General features: G+C 59.8%; 3 protein-coding genes across 3 annotated transcripts in view; all 3 read left to right on the forward strand.

Annotated features, from left to right (window-relative positions):
* PPP1R18 (protein phosphatase 1 regulatory subunit 18) overlaps nucleotides 1-3,187 on the forward strand; it is a 19,020-nt gene extending 15,833 nt beyond the window's left edge. The window contains exons 2-3 of the mRNA XM_026660382.1: nucleotides 1,650-1,857; nucleotides 2,447-3,187. Of these exons, the coding sequence (XP_026516167.1) occupies nucleotides 1,650-1,857; nucleotides 2,447-2,466 (228 nt within the window). The 3' untranslated portion in view covers nucleotides 2,467-3,187. The remainder of the gene's footprint in view (nucleotides 1-1,649; nucleotides 1,858-2,446) is intronic.
* Nucleotides 1-19,673, forward strand: part of LOC112125057 (E3 ubiquitin-protein ligase TRIM39-like) — a 261,459-nt gene that overhangs the window by 139,849 nt on the left and 101,937 nt on the right. The gene's annotated exons all lie outside the window — the stretch shown is intronic.
* Nucleotides 6,540-18,680, forward strand: DHX16 (DEAH-box helicase 16). The gene is made up of 20 exons (XM_024214485.3): nucleotides 6,540-6,751; nucleotides 7,501-7,742; nucleotides 7,860-8,016; nucleotides 8,614-8,670; nucleotides 9,023-9,277; nucleotides 10,068-10,292; nucleotides 10,956-11,144; nucleotides 11,571-11,681; nucleotides 12,245-12,360; nucleotides 12,607-12,817; nucleotides 13,437-13,535; nucleotides 13,625-13,777; nucleotides 14,501-14,641; nucleotides 15,208-15,370; nucleotides 16,305-16,423; nucleotides 16,760-16,827; nucleotides 17,042-17,204; nucleotides 17,600-17,761; nucleotides 17,839-18,012; nucleotides 18,531-18,680. The coding sequence occupies exons 1-20, from the start codon at nucleotides 6,551-6,553 to the stop codon at nucleotides 18,657-18,659; spliced, it is 3,135 nt and encodes a 1,044-aa protein (XP_024070253.2). The 5' UTR covers nucleotides 6,540-6,550; the 3' UTR covers nucleotides 18,660-18,680.

The following is a 19,673-nucleotide window of genomic DNA, read 5'->3' on the forward strand; positions in this document are numbered from 1 at the left end:
GGGCGCTGTCCTGCAGGGAGCAGGATGGGGGCTCAGTAGGTGGCGCTCTCCTGTTGCAGTCGGTGCTGACCCCAATACCCCAGTGCAGCACTAGGGGCGCTGTCCTGCAAGGAGCAGGATGGGGGCTTGGTAGGTGGCACTGTTGCTGGTGCTCTCACCCCAATACCCGAGGGCAGCCACTTTTGGATTGCATAGAAAATTGAAGTCCTGACCAGGCCCAGTCATTAAATCTCCCCTGGCACTTTCCTTCCGAGTTGGGGCGTGAACCCCGGTGTCCTGGCCAGATCCCCCCCCCAGCCCACGTCCATTCTGCCTTCCTGAAATCCCCCTGCCCCTGCCCCGTGGTTACACACAATTGGACACAGGATTACTCTTAGCCTCCCACTGTATGCCGCTGTGTGGCGCCGCTGTGCGGCTGTTCCCCCGCTGCCCCACCCCAGAGGTGGCTGCATCCCAGTGCTGTATGCAGGGCTACCCCTCCCATCTCTGCCTGGCCCCTCCCTGCTCCATCCTCTGCACTATTTGTGGCCCAGCCTAGCTGCAGGTCAAGGTAGATGCTCTTGCCCTTGGGGAATCGTCTTTCTCTGCAGGAGGGACGTCTAATCTCATTTCCTGCAGGGTTTATCTCCTGCCAGGGCTCTGTGCCCAGCTGGGGTGCGGGCGGGGCAGCTTCCTGGCTGCCCTCCACCAGAGGCTTAGCCAAAGTGGGACTGCCATGACCACACTGTCCTCAGAGGGTCCCCAGAGAGCCGTTGCCTGGGAGGTCTGTTATTATAGGGTCTCTTGGCATTATTTGGACTGCGTGCTGTGGTTTGTTATTGTAGGGCTTCTTGACATTACTTGCCTGGGCTGCGTGCTGTGCTTTGTTATTGTAGAGTCTCTTGACGTTACTTGGACTGCATGCTGTGGTTTGTTATTGTAGGGTCTCTTGGCATTACCTGGACTGTGTGCTGTGGTTTGTTATTGTGGGGTCACTTGGCAGTGGGGACATGTGCACGCTGGTTTGTTATTTTAGGGTCTCTTGTAGTTGCTAAGACTGTGTGTGGTGGTTTATTATTGTAGGGTCTTTTAGCACTGGGGATATGAACACAGATTTTTTATTGAAAGGCGTCGAGTCAGCAGTGGGAATCGGCATGCAGTGTTGTTATAGGGTCTCTTGTCAGAGTTCAGGCTGTGTGTCGTTTGTTATTATACGGTCTTTTGGTATGGAAGATGCACACACTGTTTTGTTATTGTAAGGTCTCAGGTCAGCACTGGGGGTGCAGACAGTGGTTTGACATTGTAGAGTCCCAGCTGTAGGGCTGTGTGCCACGGTTTGTTATTGTAGGGTCTTTCAGCCCTGGGGATAGGCACAGGGGTTACTGAAGAGTCTTTGAGTGGGCGCTGGGACCCAGCACACTAGTCATTATTTTAGGGTCTCTCAGGTGCACTGGGGAGCCATCCACTGGTTTGTTATTGTAGGGTCTCTTTGTGCTATGGACTCACCCACTGGTGCAGGGTCTAAGACCGTGGGCACTGATAAGTTACTGTAGAGTCACACTTAAACAGGGGGTGGGGGACATAAAGCTAATCCAGTGTGGTAGGGGCAGAGGCAGGATACCGGGCTAGATGGGCCCATTAGTCTGATCCTTCTCCCCCTTCCCCTGCAGTTGAAGATCTCGTTCAGCGAGAGCCAGCTGGAGCGCACCTTCCAGTACCCATCCGAGGGGTCCCTGCTGGAGGAGTTTGGGCCCCCCGAGGAGTCGGACGCGCCGGCCTGTGCCAACCCCCACGGGGAGGACGACGAGGAAGAGGAGGAGCTGCTGCTTCTCCATCGCGGCCTGCCGGGTGTGCTCAGGACCAAATCCCTCATCGTGGGTGAGTCTCAGCGAGCACTAGGGGGCGCTGTGTGGCAGGGAGCGGGGTTAGCGGCTCAGTTGGGGGCGCTCTCCCCTGGCAGTCAGTGCTGGCCCCAATGCCCCAGCACGGCACTAGGGGGCGCTGTGCGGCAGGGAGCGGCTTGGGTGATGAAACATGCTGGGAAAATGCTTATGAAACAGCTGCTGCCGGTTCCCCACCCCTGGGAAAACCTCTTGCTTTGCTAGCCATGGGCATTGGGGCTCCATCTAGTGGCCAGATGGGGGAAGCTCAAGGGTGTCGGCCCACTGGCCTCCAGCAAGCCCTGGCACAGATGCATCCTGCCCTTTCCAATTCAGACGGCTCTTGCCAACTGCTCCCTACCCCAGCCCCCACTGTCCCCCCCTCCCCCAGGAAGGCCAGGCACATGCCCCTCCCTCTCCTCCAACATCCATCAGGCACGGCTGCTATGCTTACAACTCCCAGCTCTGGGAGGGAGGGGTCTAGTGGGTTAGAGCAGGGACTGCTGGGTTCTGTTCCCCTGTCTGTCCCTGCTAGGTTGCCCCCTCTCCCGTTCCCTACTCATTTCCCCTTCTCTCTCTTCTGGCAGATGAATCCTGCAGGCGGTAACCCCGCAGAACCCCCCCTCATGGTGGGGGGACCGGGCGGGTACAGAAGGTGCCCTGCCACGACTGGGTCCCGACTGGCCCCTTCTCTTTCGTCTTCCAGTAAAATCCCAGCAAGAACAAGGACTGGAGGGAGGTTGGCTCCAGTCCCCCTGGCTGTGGCTAGGCCAGAGCAGCCACCCTCCCGTTTGACTGCTCCCCTAAGGTCCAGCAGGGGGGATGAGACCAACAGAAAAACAGCATCGAGAGAGCCTTCAGGAACAAACCCACTGCAGCCAGCAGGGGGCACTCTGCACCACCCAGACTGTGCTGGGAGAGCCCATTTCCACTGGGGGCGCTCTGCATCACGTGGACTGTGCTGGGAGAGCCCATTCTCACTGCAGCCAGCGGGGGGGGGGAGGCGGCTCTCTGAACCATGTGGACTGTGCTGGGAAAGCCCATTCTCACTGCAGCCAGCGAGGGGCGCTCTAAACCCCATGGACTTTATTGCCACCGAGAGGTCACCTGGCCTACCTTCAGCCAAAGGTTAAAGATCACATCCCCTCCTGAAGATGGGTATGGGTGGGGGGTGGCAAAGAAAACCAACCCCCCACCATACACACATGCATTTTTTGTAACTCTTGAATCCTTTTTCTAGGGGACATCATCCAGAAGGGAGAACTTTTGTTTCCCAATTTTTACTTCCTAATAATGCTGCCGGGGTGGTCAGAGTTAAGGGGATTGTAGTTTAGGAGGGGTGGGGGTGGGGTTTATTGGGGAGGGGAGGGGTCACTTTGTTACTTGATAGGGTCCAGTCATAATTGCAGAGGACTGGATCACTATCGGAGGGCGGGGCAATCTGTGACTGGGGTGGAGCCAGTTGAGATTGAGGTGGAGCCAGTCAGTATTTGGAGAGTGGGGCAAATTGCTACTTTGCAGGGGTGGGTGGGCCATTTGCAAGTGTTCTGGAGCTAGTTACAGATGGGGCCGTGTTTATGTACTTCAGGCAGGACTAGTTGTGTTTGGGGAGGAGTGGGGCAGTATGTGGTTTGGGGGTGGGAGGTGGAGCCAACCAGGAATTGGGGAGGGACCAGCTGTGACTGGAGGTGGGGGGGAGGAGGTGACTGAAGCGGAGGGTGGGCCTACGGTGTGACTTCCTGTTTTAGCCGTCCCACTTCCTGTGTAGGTGGAGCAATTTCACCACCTTTCATGGGTGGGAGGGAGGTCGTGTCATTCAGAGCCTCTGATGGGCAGGAGTGAGAATGGAGGGACAGTGGAATTGGATGTGTGGGGACAAGAATGAGGATGGAGGGAATGAGGAATGGGATGAGTGTGGGGGGGATGGATGGATGAATGAGCCCCTCCTCTGTGAGTTTAGTTCGTTCTTGTTATTATTAATTCGTTTTCCTTTGCACTGGGGGGAGCAGCCGCATCCTCGCCCGGGAACGAGGGTGCGAGCGAATGAACAAGTGTGGCAGGCTCCTCCCCCCACCCAGGGAGCAGGGGCAGATGTGTGGTCACAGGGGAGTGGGGCTAAACGAGGCATCAGCCCCCCCCTCCCCCCATTTAACTCCCATCCTGCTCTGTGCAGGAGGCACTGATACTGCATCTGAGCACTGGCAGGGGGAGGGGGCCGCATCCGGCCAGTTCCAATAGTGTTTTTTTATATATATTATAATAATAAAACAGAAAGATGTTGCACGTGAAGCCGCCCTCCTGTCATCTATGGCCCACGCGGTCTGGGATGGGTAGGTGCTGCCAGGACTTGGCTCCCACGTGCCCCCTGGGAGTGAGGTGTGGGTGCTGCCAGGACCTGGCTCCCATGGGCCCCCTGGGGGTGAGGAGTGGGTGCTGCCAGGACCTGGCTCCCATGTGCTCCCTGGAGGTGAGGGTGGGTGCTGCCAGGACCTGGCTCCCATGTGCCCCCTGGGAGTGAGGTGTGGGCGCTGCCAGGACTTCCCATGCACCCCTTGGGGATGAGGGTTGGCACGGTCAGATCCTCTGCGCCCCCTGGTGGTCACAGCTCTGCTCTGTGGGCACCCTAACTCCCATTCCCCATCTCGCTCCCTCTACTGGTGAGGCATTGACGATGCAGGAGCCCCCGCTCTTGTCTCGCCTGCTCACCCCCAGCAGTCACTGCACTGTGGAAGACAATGTACCCCCCACGCCCCCTAGTGGTGTGGGTGCTGCTCTGCCTCCCATTCCATGTCTCCCAGCAGTCAGAGCTGTGCACTGGATTGCTGCAGCCCCATCGTTGAAATCCCTGCTAGCGTTGCAAAGATCAAATCCTACAAGGCCGGTCAACCCCTCAGCCGCCTCTGTAGCGACCCATCAAAGAACAGCACTGAGACGGGCCTATGATGAGAATGAGTCTTTGCTGATTGCCGGAGTTAAGCTGGAGACAATGAAATAATATGTGGGAAGTCAACTCATATGCCTGGAAATATAGATAAGAGCCAGGTCTGTAAAAACTGAAGATCCTACTTTGGAAGGCAACTCACACACTGTTAAATATGGTACGGAGCCAGTTAGGGAGACACATCGTATGCCTGGAAACATGGTAAAGTGCCTAGTGAAGAATGTGACTAACAGGCCTACAAATAGGGTTGACTCATGGCCAGAAATAAGAAAGAATCAGATAGGGAGCTGATTTGTCTGTATATATGGTAAAAAGCCTAGTCAGGAAGTTGACTCATACGCTAGTAAATACAGTACAATGTCAACTGAGGAACCAGCTCAAAGGAGGGAAGCAGGAAGCTGACTCATACTCAGTTAATTATGGTTAACGAGCTGAATGTGGTGGATACACATCTAGTTACAGTAAGGAACCAAATTAGGGCAGCAGCTCATAATTGTAATAATGTTGGCTACTGCAAGGGTAATCGGTTGGGGTAAAGACCTTAATGAGAGGCGACACGTCTATAGTTATAATTACGGTGAGGGCTTGAGTACAGCTGCAGCTCATATAACAATTAAGATTCAGAACAGAACCAGGGCTGCTGCTCTTATACAGGTTATATGGTACAGACCATAGACTGGAGTTGTGGCTCATAAGCTGGTGATTATAGTGAAGAGCCAAGTTGAGGGTGCAGCCTGCACCCGAATTATTATGGTACAGGTCCCAATAGGAGCTGAGGCTCATAAATTAGTAATTATGGTAGAGGATTGACTCAAAGCAGGGACCATACATTGACCACTACAGTACTGGCCCTTGGTGCTGTGGCATGTACCCTGGTGCAAACCCCATTCTGGATGTAACCTATCCTTTGTTAATTATGGTACAGATCCATGCTAGAGCCCATACATTGTTAATTATGGTACAGACCCGAATTGGTGCTGCAGTTTATATTACAGTAATTACAGTGCAGACCAAAATTGCACCTGTGGATCATAGATCGCTAATTATAGTACATTCCTAACTTGGGTTTGTGACTCATATACCTGCACTTACGGTAAAGACCTGGATTCTCCATGCGGTGCCTCCCCACCAAATTACTATGAGGACCCAAACTGGGCTGTGCTCGTGGCTGCAGTTGGTATGATAATTACAGTAAAATGCCCAACCCTGGGGTGGGGTGCATATATCCATAATGACAGTACAAGGTGAAAATGGGGGTGGGGCACAAGCTCCTGTAATTACAGTAAACAGACAGGTGGCGGGGTGCATCTCACACCGTGTGATTACGGTAGGGAGCCTGGTGGCTTATATCCCTGTAATTACGGTAGCGAAACCAGCTGGAGAATGAGCAATTGGTATTCCTGTAATTACAGGAATCTCAGGAGTCCGCCTGAGAAGAAGCAACTCATATTTCCGTCATTACTGTAAGGAATCGGCCGCAAAAGAAGAGGCTCATGTTCCTGTAATTACGACCAGAGCTCTTTGCTTGCGGTTGCTATTCTGTTCATTACGGTAGCGGCGGGACTTGGGTTTAGAGATCTGCCGTCCATATACCGCTCATTACGGTAAAGGGCGGAGCGCAGTTGCCTCATTCCGGCTCAGCGCTGGCGCACTGTACAGCCCCCCCTTCGCCCCGGAAGTGGTTGGTCCGGTGGGGTCACGTTGCCCGGAAGCGGCCAGCGGGAGGTACGGTGGCCCGGGCGGGCGGAGGATGGCGGCGCTGGAGCGGTGGGTGTCGGGGGAGCTGCACGCGCTGCTGGGGCTGAGCGAGCGGCACGTGGTCGGGTTCCTGCTCGGCCTGGCCCGGCGCAGCCGCAGCCCCGACGAGCTGCTGAATCGCCTGGAGGAGACGGAGACTCTGCGCGTGAGCGAGCCGGCCGTGCGCGCCTTCGCCCAGCGCCTCTGGGAACAGGTAGGCGGGGCTAGTGGGGACGGAGGGGCGGGACCACATTGGAGGGGTCCAACCGAAGTAGGAGGGGCTAGTGGAGCTGAGGGGAGGGGTCACAATGGAGGGGAGGGGCTAGTAGGTTGGAGGGGGAGGGGCCACAATGGAGGGGGAGGGGCTGAGTGGGGTGGGACTGAGGGGAGAGTGTCACATTGGAGGGGGAGGGGCCAGTGGGGTTGAGGGGAGGGTCACGCTGGAGGGGCTAACTGGAGTTGAAGGGGGCCTCAGGCAAGGGGCTAAAGGGACTGGGGAGAGGAGGGACACATGTGGAGTTCCTAGGGGAGGGAGTGGGGTTAGTGGGGCTGAAGGGGAAGGGCCTGTGAACAAAGAGAGCAGGAGCAGAGGGCATGAGGGAGAAGCCAAGGGGGAGTGTCCTGTGAGCTTAGTGGGCGGGGCTTGTGGAAAGATGGGGTGGGGTTAGCTGTAGGAGTGAGGCCTCGGTGTGGAAGTGGAGGGAGGGTGAGGACCATGTGGGGAGGGGTTACCGGGGTGAGGACCATGTGGGGAGGGGTTACCGGGGTGAGGACCATGTGAGGAGGGGAAGGATTATCAGGGAAGGGGTGAAAGTGGGAGGAGCCTTTGTGAAGGGGGAGGAGCTAGCTGCAGGGGAGGGACCTGTGCACTAACGGGAGGAGCTTTATGGAGGAGGCTGGGGGTCAGGGAGGGCGCGCTGGCTGTGCGGTGTTTCTAATCCCTATCTTTCCCCCGACTCCCAGATCCCACGTTCGGCCCCCCAGGAGCGTCCAGCCCGGGTGGCCGAGCGGGAGGCCCTGGCCATGCAGCAGAAGAACCGCTCGTACCAGCTGCTGGAGGACAGCGAGGAGGAGGAGGGGGATGCGGGGGCTGCCCCGGGCTCCAAGCGCCGGCCCGAGCAGAGGAAGCACAAAAAGCGGCGCAAACACCTGCGCCGGAAGCAGGAGGAGGCGTCGGAGGAAGAGAACGAAGCGGAGCGGGAGCCGTGAGTGTAGCCTCCACGGGATCCCAGGGGGTGGAGCGGGGGGACAGTCCCCGCACTGGGGGTCCCTGGAGCTGGCTAATGCCCTGACTGTGGTCTCTCACCCTTCCCCGGGTGCAGGGAGCCGTCCTCGGAGGGGAAGGACTCAGAGGACGAATGGGACCGCAGCGAGCGAGAGCGTCTGCAGGACCTGGAGGAGCGCGATGCCTTCGCCGAACGGGTCAAGCGCAAGGACAAGGAGAAGACCAGGAACATCCTGGAGCGTTCGGACAAGAAGGTCAGAGCCTGACCCTGCGGCCAGCATCCGTCCCCCACCCCAGCCCTGCAGCTGGGTCCCTTCCTGAGCCCTTCCCGTATGTCCTACAACTGGGATCCCTCTCTAGCCCCCTACCTCCCTCTGCCAAGATGCCTCCCCGGGATTCCTCTCTGCTCTGAACGTCCCCCTCCACTGCCACAGTCTTGGGATCCCACCTCTGACCCACCCCACCCGCTGCCAGGATCCTATCCCAGGATTCCACCCCCCCACACACACACATTGCTAGGATCCCTTCCTGAGTCCCCGATGCCACCTGCCTCTCCCGTGTTATGCTCTTACTGCTGGATTTCTTCCCTGAAGGGGTGATTTGTGAACCCCACAAGCGCTGGAGGGAGCAGAGCCAGAGGGCAGGGATTTGTGGGGAGGAGGAGAAAATTCCAAGTTTATGAGCAAGTTGGGGAGCCCCTCCTGGAAATTCCTGGACCCTTCCCGCTAGGGAGTCTGTCTGCAGCCCGGCCTACTTCATTGGGGGGCCAGCTGGGGTCTGCTTTAGGGGAGGGGAAGGACTGTCTACACAACCTGATCAGTGTCTCTCCCCCCTCCTGTTGTTGGACGCAGGCCTACGAAGAGGCGCAGAAGCGACTGAAGATGGCAGAAGAGGACAAGAAAACCATGGTGAGAGCTTTGTATTTCTCCTACCGTATTTCTGTCTCGCCTCCTGGCTGATCGTAGCTGTACAGACCCATCTAGCTCAGTATCCCTCTCTGCTTTCCACCCTAGATCAGATCAGTGGGGTCCATCTAGCCCAGTATCCAGGCCCTAACTCCCTACTGGGGATAGAACCCAGGAGTCCAGACTCCCAGCCCCCCTGCTCCCCTCTCAGAGCTGGGGAATAGAACCCAGGAGTCTTGACTCCAGCTCCCTCTGCTCTAACCTATTAGACCCCACTCCCCTCATAGAGCTGGGGCAAGAACCCAGGGGTCCTGGCTTCCCAGCCAGTGCCCTCAGCCCCTCTCCATCCCGCCAGATCCCAGAGCTGCGGAAGAAGTCGCGCCGGGAGTACCTGGCCAAGCGGGAGCGGGACAAGCTGGAGGACCTGGAGGCGGAGATTGTGGACGAGGAGCACTTGTTCTCGGAGCTGGAGCTGACGACGGCCGAGCAGCGGGAGCTGGAGTACAAGCGCCGGGTGCGCGACCTGGCCAAGGACTACAAGCGGGCGGGCGAGCAGGAGAAGCTGGAGAAGAGCAGCCGCTACTACATGCCCGAGGAAAGCCGTGGCAAGGTACCCACTGCGGGGAGTGAGGGGGAGCTGTGGGAAGGTACCCAACACGGGGGGGGGGGCGCTCTCTGAGGGAGAGCATGGCAGGGGAGCACTCTGGGGGAGCTGTGGCAAGGTACCTGCTGTGGGGCTGGGGAATTGGTAAGGCCGGAGGTGGGGGTCTTCCTGGTAGTACCCTGCCTAGGGGCCAGTGAAGCATGTGATCTGCAGGGGGTAGCCCCGTAGAAAGTTGGGGCAGGTCTCCTTGCCCAGGGGCTGGGGAGATGGAAGGAGGGGGACAGCGGGGGCGTGGGAGTCCCTGCGGCAGGAGACGGGAGCGTGACCCACTTGAGAACGCCCGCTGGGGGTGAAGGAAGGGGGTTAGGACCCGGCAGGGTGACGGGTCCATGCCCTATGAGCGTTCCCTGGGGTGGTCCCCTTGTTGGGAGGAAGGAGGGTTGGCATTAGGAGCATGGCTGGCTGGGCCAGCGTCATACCGGGGTGGGGAACATCCCCCTTGGGGCTGGTTGTACTGAACTGTGGGGGGATCTCCCGGGGAAGGGCCAGTTTTGGGCTGGCGAAAGGGGCAGGATTGTGGTGGGGACTCAAATCTGGACCCCCTGCAGCTTGGGCTGTGACCCCTCCTGCCCTGCCGTCTCCCCTGCTCCAGTCTGGGGGTGACCCCTGAAGGCTGACCTGCAGCCCACGCGCAGCCGGGGTTGATGTCAGACTTTTCCCAGAGCTGGGCTCTCCCTGGCCCTGCCCCCGCGGCGTCCCCTGTGCCGTGACTCAACCCCCACCCCTCCCCCGGCAGAAGATCCCCGACCGCTACGAGGAGCCGGTGGCGGACGAGCGCGCCACGCCGCGGGACGAGCAGCGGCGCTGGGAGGAGGATCACATTGGGGCGGCTGCCCTGCGCTTCGGGGCCCGCGACGCCGGCCAGCGCCACCCTGGCAAGGACTACGAGTTTGTGCTGGAGGAGGACGAGATGATCCACTTCGTCAGCGCTGTGCATATGCAGGGCACGGCCCAGGGCAAGGTGAGAAATGGGGGCTGGGTCCTTCCCCTGTAGGGGGCGCCAGCTCTGATCTGGCCCTAGGGCAGGGGCTTGGCTGGCTCGGGGGGTGGGGAATGGGATATGAGGCCTTTCCCCTGTAGGGGTCGCTGGCTCCAATTCGGCCCCACGCTGGGGGCCTGCGGAATGGGACCTGGGGCCCTTTCCCTCTAGGGGGCATCAGCTCTGATCCAGCCCAGCTGGGGGGATTGGCTGGCTTGGGGGTGGGGCATAGGATGTAACAAGTCACCAGGTCTCAGCCCAGCCCCCAGCAGGGCAGCCGTCCCATTCCCAAACCCCTTCCCTCCACCCATTTTCCGAGCAAGGGAGGCTGAGAGCTGAACAGGCCGTGGTGCTGAGCTCCCCTCTGCCCCCTAGAGGGGGATCCCTGCTGGGGCAGCGCTGAAGAGGCCCACGGGTAGGGGACGCTGTATGGGGTGAGCAAAAAGGGAACAGTCTCCATTGGGTGAAATGATGGCCTTCCCAGCCCCCTCTCTCACCCCAACCTGCGTCTCCTGGTCCTCTCTGGCACCGGGAGGACTGAGAACTCTATGAGATTGACTCCCGTCTGGAGATCCAGCGGCTGTCCCCCCGGCCCAGGTGGAGGGACGGGTGGCTGAGCCGATGGTGTCCCATCCCCCTGCTCAGGAGGAGAAGTCGGAGCTGTCAGAGGCGGCGCGGAGGAAGCTGTCCATGCAGGAGGTGCGGCGCAGCCTGCCCGTCTACCCCTACCGCCAAGACCTGCTGGCGGCCATCGCCGAGCACCAGATCCTCATCATCGAGGGGGAGACGGGCTCCGGAAAGACCACGCAGATCCCCCAGTACCTGTACGAGGAGGTAACGGCGTGGCAGGACAGGGGCTGGGAGGGGAGGGGGGACTCTTCTCTCCTAGTTAGTGCTGACCCCAATGTTAGGGGGCGCTGTGCTGCAGGGAGCAGGCTGGGAGGCTCAGTAGGGGGTGCTGTTTCCCCACGATCAGTGCTGGCTGCAATGCAGTGGGGTGGCACTAGGTGGCATTGTGCCACAGGGAGTGGGGTGGGAGGTCCAGCAGGGGGTGTTCTCCCCTCACATTCAGTGCTGACCCCAGCTGCACCCCTCCCCAGAGGTGGCTGCATCTCCGCACTGGGCAAGCGATCCCTGTGCAGCGTGACGGTGAGGCTGTTATCAGGCTGCCCCACCCCAGAAAAAGCTGCATTTCTGCTCTGGCAGCTGCTCCCGGGGAATTTCCATCCGGTCCCTGGACCGTCTCGTTTCCTTTGTTAGGGCTACACGGAGAAGGGGATGAAGATTGGCTGCACCCAACCCAGACGAGTGGCGGCCATGAGCGTCGCGGCCAGAGTCTCTCAGGAAATGGGAGTTAAGCTTGGTAACGAGGTATGTGACTGGTGGGTTGGTTATCCCCTTCCCCGCTTGCCTGAGCCAGAAGCAGCCCCCTTAGAAAGGACAGGCCCCATGTCCTTTCTCCCACCCCCTTGGCTAGCCAGTCCCCTTGCCCTGGGGCTGGATCAGAGCCAGTGCCCCCTAGATGGGAAAGGTCCCATGTCCCATTCCTCACTCCTCTGAGCCAACTAGTCCCCCTGCCCTCAGACCAGCTGGGAGCTAATGCCCCATGGAGGGAAAAGGCCCTTGTCGCTTTCCTTGTGACTACAATTAACTGGGTCCATTCCTGTGACCCCCTCCCACACCCGGCCAACAGGTATCCCCTCCACCCCCACCCACCAGAGATGTGGGAGGTCTCCTTGTTTCTCTTCGGCTCCCCCATGTGGTCAAAGCCGGGCCTCCACTGGAGTTGACTGCAGGCAGAAGCAGCTCACTGTAAAACAGTGCCCCGAGCGGGACCGTGGAGCGCTCTCATTGGCCGACGGGTGCCAGCCACGCTGCTTTTGTATTGGCCGGTGGTTTAGCGGTAGCTCGGGCTAATCCCTCCCGCCTGGCAGGTGGGCTACAGCATCCGCTTTGAGGACTGCACGTCGGAGCGCACACTGCTCAAGTACATGACGGACGGCATGCTGCTGCGGGAGTTCCTGACCGAGCCCGACCTCTCCAGCTACAGGTGAGCCTCGCTGGGGGGTGGCACGGGACAGGGCTGGGACACTCTCCCCCTGCAGTCAGTACTGGCACCAATACCCCAATGTGGCTCTAGGGGGTGTCGTGCTGCAGGGGGCGGGGCTGGGACGCTCTCCCCTGGCAGTTAGTACTGGCACCAATACCCGATTGTGGCTTTAGGGGGCGCTGTGCTGCAGGGAGCAGGGCCGTTCCTGATGCACTCACACACACACACCCTCTCCCCCTCGCGCAGCGTGATCATCATAGACGAGGCCCATGAGCGCACCCTCCACACCGACATCCTGTTCGGCCTGATCAAGGACATCGCCCGGTTCCGCCCGGCGCTCAAGGTGCTGATCGCCAGCGCCACCCTGGACACCGAGCGCTTCTCCACCTTCTTCGACGATGCACCCATCTTCCGCATCCCCGGGCGCCGCTTCCCTGTGGACATCTTCTACACCAAGGTCTGGGGGGGGCAGAATGGGGGGCAGCATGGCGTAATCGCTGGCCGCGGGAAGGTGGGGGGTGGGGCGTTTTGGCAGGATCGTTGTGGGTGGAGGGGTTCTGGGGAAGAATAGAGAAGATTATGGCCAGGAGGGGGAGGTATGGTGGGGAGGGGAAGCATGACCTAGCGGGGAGGCGTGGCCAGGAGGGGGCAGTGTGGGGGGGACCCAGGAGGAGGGGTGGTGTGGGGAGAGTATTTTTTCGGTGGGAGGAGGGGAAGCATGACCCAAGGGAAGGCATGGAGGGACTGTTAAGGGGGTTCCGGGGGGTGGGGAGGAGAAGGTGTGGCTAGGATGGGGCAGCATGACCAGGAGGAGGTGGGTCGAAACATGACGTGGCCAGCAGGGGGCGACATGGAGAGATCTGGGAGAGCAGGGTGTGGGGCATACATGAGACAGGCAGCCAGGGGGCCGAGCAAGTCCAAGAGGAGGGCTCCAGGGGCCGGTTGGAGGGGGGACAGGGTGGGGCCTGGGGATCAGCGTCTAACGTTGAGGGAGGGGGGCGAGGAAGGCTCCAGTCACGCCGTGGGGCAGGGAGTGGCAGGAGCTGAGCTCTGACCCCAGTCTGACCCCTCTCTAGGCCCCCGAGGCCGATTACCTGGAGGCCTGCGTGGTGTCGGTGCTGCAGATCCACGTCACCCAGGCGCCCGGCGACATCCTGGTCTTCCTCACCGGCCAGGTAAGTGCCTGACCCCGCCCCCTACAGGGCCTGGCCCCACCCCCTGCAGTGTCTGACCCTCACCCCACCTTTGGCTCCGCCCCCTGCAGGAGGAGATCGAGGCCTGCTGCGAGATGCTGCAGGAACGCTGCCGCCGCCTGGGCTCCAAGATCCCCGAGCTGCTGGTGCTGCCCATCTATGCCAACCTGCCCTCCGACATGCAGGCCAAGATCTTCGAGCCCACCCCGCCCGGGGCCCGGAAGGTGAGGGGCGGGGTGGGGAGGGGCTTCAAGCTCCAGGGGTGGGGCTTGGGGGTGTAGGGATGCAGGGGAGGTGCTTACACCTCTGGGGCGGGACTTCGGGGGGATAGATGGGCGTGGCCTGTGGGGAGGGGTTTGAGGTGGAGGGAGGGGCTGTGAGCTCTGGGGCATGGCTTCAGGAGTAGCTGATTTAGTGAGCTGGGAGCATGGCTTTTGGGGTAGATGGGCTTGTGGGAGGAGCTTAGAGGTCTGGGGGTGTGGTTTTGTGGGTAGATTGCTTAGAGGATGGGATTTAGCTCTCTGGGGGCGTGACTTCAAGGATAGCTGGGTTTATGGGAGGGGCTTAGTGCTTTGTGGGCATGGCTACATGGGGTAGATGGCTGAGTGGGCGGGGGCTTACAGCTCCGGAGGTGTGGCTTCAGGGGTAGGTGGCTGGGGAAGGGATGGGATGAAAGAGAAGTTTGTGTGTGTGGTTGGGGCAGCAAGGGAGGAGCTTTTGAGGGGGCGGGACTATGAAGAGGAGGAGCTGTGGAGGGGGCAGTGCTTAGGTGCATACACTCCTCCCCCACAGTCCCTGCTCAGCAGCTGTGACTGACTGAGGCCCAGGGGACCAGCCTGTCCACCCCAGGCCACTGCACAGGGGACCCCAGGGTGTCTCCTGTGGGCCAGGGCTGGCTGACTCCTTCCCCTCCACCAGCTGATGAGGTGTCTCCCCACCCCTCGCAGGTCGTCGTGGCGACTAACATCGCAGAGACCTCGCTGACTATTGATGGGATCATCTACGTCATCGACCCGGGGTTCTGCAAGCAAAAGAGCTACAACGCCCGCACCGGCATGGAGTCCCTGATCGTCACACCCTGCTCCCGGGTATGGGACCCACCGCCCTCGGGGTACAGCGCCCGCCCCGACCCCCTGCCCCCCAACCACCCCCCTTGGGGTACAGCGCCCACCCCAGCCTGGAGTCCCTGATTGTCACACCCTGCTCCTGGGTATGGGACCCCCCCCACCCCCCTACCACCGCCCTCAGGGTACAGCGCCTGCCCCAACCCCCTGCCCCCCAACCACTCTCCTTGGGGTACAGCACCCGCCCGGCCTGGAGTCCCTGATTGTCACACCCTGCTCCCAGGTATGGGACCCCCCTGCCCCGCTAACCGTGCCTGCCCCGGCCCCCCCCCCCCCCCCCACCGCCCTCGGGGTACAGCGCCTATCCCGGCCTGGAGTCCCTGATCGTCATACCCTGCTCCCGGGTACGGGGACTTCTCCACAGCCCCAACACCCGCTCCAGATACAAGACATCCCCCTCTCCTCCCCATTTCCCATGTTATGACGATAGGGCCCGGCTGAGCCCCAGGTTACAGGGTTTCACGTGGGGTCAGAGGGTCCCGTATCTGCCCGCACATGCCTTCATCTCACACCCGTCTCCCCCTCCCCAGGCCTCCGCCAACCAGCGGGCCGGGCGTGCCGGGCGCGTGGCTGCTGGGAAATGCTTCCGCCTCTACACTGCCTGGGCCTACAAGAACGAGATGGAGGAAACCACGGTGCCGGAGATCCAGAGGACCAACCTGGGCAACGTGGTGCTGCTGCTCAAGAGTCTGGGTGCGGAGGGGGCTTGCCCGGGAGGGGTGGGGGGGGGTGGAGCTTGCCCGGGGAGGGAGGGGGAGGTCCCAGTGGGGTGCAGCCTAGCTCCACTGCCTGACCCCAAGGAGGATAAAAATCACATTTGTTTTAATCAGCTCAGTTTTATTTAAATGAACTACTGGTTGATTTTCAAAAATCACCTATTTAACATTACATGTGCAAGGCTGACAACCTGGGTTAAGGCCTCAGCGTCCTCTCATCTGCTGCTTTGATGAATGTATATTATGTTACTAGCCAAGCAGCACACACTGGTTGAATTGTTAAAGTACGTCACACCACTGCATTCATGGCAGTCACTGGCTAAGCACCTGAGGGTGCTGAAGTGCTAAGCCAGCTGTAACCTCTTCTACAGGGGCAGAGAGAATATTGCCATTATTTCACTTTAACAAATTGGTTAGTTCTAAGTGCAAATCACGTTTAAATAAACGTTTATTTTTTATGGCTCCAGCCCCTTTCAGTCAGCTTTACAACTTTACAATGCTGGTTTTTAGGCCAAAATTCAATTCCAATTTCCATCCCAAAATGCCGCTTGACACACATCACGGGTAAACAGTTCATCAACCAGAGACCCATCCTTCGCCATTTTCTAACATCATAAACAATGTAAAAATGAAGAATCCCAATGGAAGCGAAGCTTCTAATTGCTTAGATAAAAGTGTATCCATCTACTGTGTCCTGGCTAGCAAAAAGAAGCGCCCGGTTACTGCGAAGGCTAGCTGGAGATGCAAACTGGCATGTTCTAACAGTTCTCAACCAGTGAGGATCAATCTGGCTTTAGGCAAATAACTACAAAGTACCAATGCAAAACAAGAGGCAGAGCGGTGATTTCAATCGAGGTTTCCTGCTTGCTGATTTAAATCCCGCCACCTTGCCTGCCCCCTCTCTCTCGCAGGCATCAACGACCTCATCCACTTTGACTTCATGGACCCGCCGCCCCATGAGACCCTGGTGCTGGCCCTTGAGCAGCTGTATGCCCTGGGCGCGCTCAACCACCTTGGGGAGCTCACCAAGGTAAGGGGGAGGTCCTCCCGTGGCAAAAGTAGGGAGTCTCTGTGCTGCTAGGGGTACCTTTGCTTGTTGGGACCCAGGACTCCCCTGCTGGGTCACCCCCATGCTCCAGGGCAGGATCTGAGCCTCATGCCTGGGGGTCAGGAAGGAATCTTCACACACACTCATCCTTCTGTGGGATAACGCTGACCAGTGAGTCGTAGCATGGGGAGGACTTTGCTGTCTTGGGGAGAGACGGGCAGAGCTAGGGTGACCAGCAGACGGGATAGCGGGCTAGATGGGCCCAAGGAGTGATCACAGGTGGGGGAACGAGTCTCTAACGACGTCTCTCTCTCCCAGCTGGGCCGGAAGATGGCAGAGCTGCCCGTGGACCCCATGCTGTCCAAGATGATCCTAGCCTCGGAGCAGTGAGTCCCCCTTTCCTCTTCAAAAGCTCTAGTGCCCCCATCCCCGGCTCCTCTCTCATCTCCACCCAGGCTCAGCTGCTGGGCTGCAGCCCGCCCCGGGCTCACCAGCTGCCTTCGCCCCTGAAGGGTCACGTTTCCCAAGCCCCGTTCTGGTCAGCGCTCCGGGGGCGGGCTTCCCCGCTCTCTAACGCTGCCTCCCCCCGGGGCTCCGCAGGTACAAGTGCTCAGAGCAGATCCTCTCCATTGCGGCCATGCTGTCTGTCAACAACTCCATCTTCTACCGGCCCAAGGACAAGGTGGTGCACGCTGACAACGCCCGCATGAACTTCTTCCTGCCCGGCGGGGACCACCTGGTGTTGCTCAACGTCTACACCCAGGTGAGGGGGCAGGGAAGGGACACGGGGCCTTCCCCTCCCCACCCGAGGGTGGGGGGCGGTGCCCACTCTGATCCATCCTAAGGTGGGGGGACTGGGTGGTCAGGGATGGGATACAGCCCCTTTCCCCCTAGGTGGGACCAACTCCCCTCCAGCCCCATGGTCCAGGGGACTGGCTGGGACAGGGGGTAGGGAATGGGGGACACTGGGTGTGCTTGCTCCAATCCAGCCCCAGGATGGAGGGGAATGTGATATTCCCCCCCCCGTGGGGGCACTGGCTCCAATCCAGCCCCTGCCCTGGGTTACAGTACACAGTCTCCGAGTTGCCCTAGCCAGCTAGGTAAAGCCTGCGGGGAGCCCAGGCTCACAGCTGGCTCTGACCCCTGCCCCACCCACAGTGGGTGGAGAGCGCTTTCTCCATGCAGTGGTGCTACGAGAACTTCATCCAGTTCCGCTCCATGAGGCGGGCGCGGGACGTGCGGGAGCAGCTGGAGGGGCTGATGGAGCGCATTGAGGTGGACCTCACCTCCAGCGAGGGAGACTACGTTCCCATCCGCAAGGTAACCCCCGCCCCCACCGCCCTGCCCCACCCCCCACCTTCCTGCCCCTCGCTGACCCGCCCTGCTCTCCCTCCCAGGCCATCACCGCTGGCTTCTTCTACCACACGGCCCGCCTGACCCGCACCGGCTACAAGACCGTCAAGCACCAGCAGACGGTCTTCGTCCACCCCAACAGCTGCCTCTTTGAGGAGCAGCCCCGCTGGCTCATCTACCACGAGCTGGTCTTCACCACCAAAGAGTTCATGAGACAGGTACGCCCCCCGGCGGCAGCGGGACATGCTGGGACTCCCGTCTCCGGGGCAGGAGCCTTGAGGGGGGGTAGCCCAAAGCATTGTGGGATGCTTCCTCACACGCAGCCTAGGCCTAGAGGGGAGGGGCTTATAGCCCTGGTACAATGGTGCCAAGGAGAGACCCTGGGCAGCAGGGCTTGGGTACAGCTTACTCCGGCTGGGAAGCCAGCCCTGTACTTAGTAGTGCTGCACTGCACCCTCCAGCCACCAGAAGGCCCCCTTCCTGTTCTGTCCTCCCTGCGAAGGGGTAGCCCCTGCTGTGGAACCTCTGATCCGTGTTAACCCCTTCCACTTCCTGCTGGGGGGTGGTGATAGACTTCATTAGCATAAAAGGGGTGGAGCTTTTAGCCCCAGATTTATTTAAAGGGCTAGTCCTGGCATTTTGGACCACTGCCCAGCTCCCTCTTGTTGTACCCTCGTCCACTAGGAGGTGCTGCCCCAAAGGGGGCACTTGCTGACCCCTTGTCTCCCTCCTGCAGGTCATAGAGATCGACAGCACGTGGCTGCTGGAGGTGGCCCCTCATTACTACAAGGCGAAGGAGCTGGAGGACGCCTCTGCTAAGAAGCTGCCCAAGAAAGTGGGCAAGACACGGGAGGAGCTGGGCTAGAGGCCAAAGCCAGCCCCTCAGGACTGTGTTATTTTGGGGGAGGCTACCCCTTTTCTATGGACTCTGTACAGCTGTATAGCGTGTTCTGGCCAAGGAGGGCAGCAGAAACAAAGCGATTTTTAAATTAAGCCAGACCTGGTCTCCTCCCCTCCTCAGGCTAACGGCTTCAGAGCCGGGCCACCCTTGGGAGACCATCTGGCTCCCTGGTGTGGGTGTAAGTTCAAGGGCAAGGGGACTTCCACCTTTTAATAGACACCCTCCCTGGGCTGCCCTGTCACCCGTGACAGCTGAGCCCTGTGCTTGGCCTTGAGTCTCCTGCTGCCTCATTGCCCCACTGGTGGGTTCTCTCTCCCCATGGCCCTGGAATTCACCAGAGGGCAGCTGCTGTCAGTGCCCTGGGACTGCTTGGAGTTGGCTGCTGCCTAGGTCGTGGCCTCATCGCGGCTGGGGGTTGTTCTCTGCAGGGGTTTGAGCTTGTTTGTAATCGCTCAGCGTGGGGGTGGGAATCAGGACTCCTGGGCTCTGAGGGGGGTGGGGTCAAGGGGTTACAGCAGCACCAACACAGCTGTAAGGCACCTGGCAGGGGGTTGCCAGGAAGGAGTGAGTGCTCTCAGCAGTCAACCCTTTTCTCCCACCCATGTACGGCTGGGAAGGGAGGACTGAGCTGGGAGCAGCTAGGGAAGACCCCACCAGGGGAGGAACAGTCCTAGGGGCTAGGAAGTTGCCTCATCTCTGGGGCCAGCAGGGAGCATTGCTTTGTACTGGGATTAAACAGGCCCCAGTGCTGCCTCCTCCCTCCTCCCCCCCCCAGGGCCGAGGCACTTCCTCTGCCATAAGCCCTCCCTACATGTTGAATTCCAGCTCCCCCGTGCACCAGTGAGATGCTGGTGTCCCACAGCTTCCCTATGCCTCCAACACAGCTGGTCTCTCCAGGCCTAGACGCCCCCCAGCTCCCTGCCGTCCCAGAGCCACTGGCCCCAGCCCAGCCATTTCTCCACACGGCTTTATTATGTA

Source organism: Terrapene carolina, unplaced genomic scaffold (genome assembly GCF_002925995.2).
Source record: "Terrapene carolina triunguis isolate 2854851 unplaced genomic scaffold, T_m_triunguis-2.0 Scaffold752, whole genome shotgun sequence".
Lineage (NCBI taxonomy): Eukaryota > Metazoa > Chordata > Testudines > Emydidae > Terrapene > Terrapene triunguis.

What these genes read in the sequence shown, in the direction of transcription:
- DHX16 (XM_024214485.3), top strand. Translation starts at nt 6,551, where the DNA reads ATGGCGGCGCTGGAGCGGTGGGTGTCGGGGGAGCTGCACGCGCTGCTG. An exon ending in CCCAGTACCTGTACGAGGAG is followed by an intron (nt 11,145 to 11,570) that starts GTAACGGCGTGG and finishes TTCCTTTGTTAG; the next exon opens with GGCTACACGGAGAAGGGGAT. An exon ending in TGGTCTTCCTCACCGGCCAG is followed by an intron (nt 13,536 to 13,624) that starts GTAAGTGCCTGA and finishes CGCCCCCTGCAG; the next exon opens with GAGGAGATCGAGGCCTGCTG.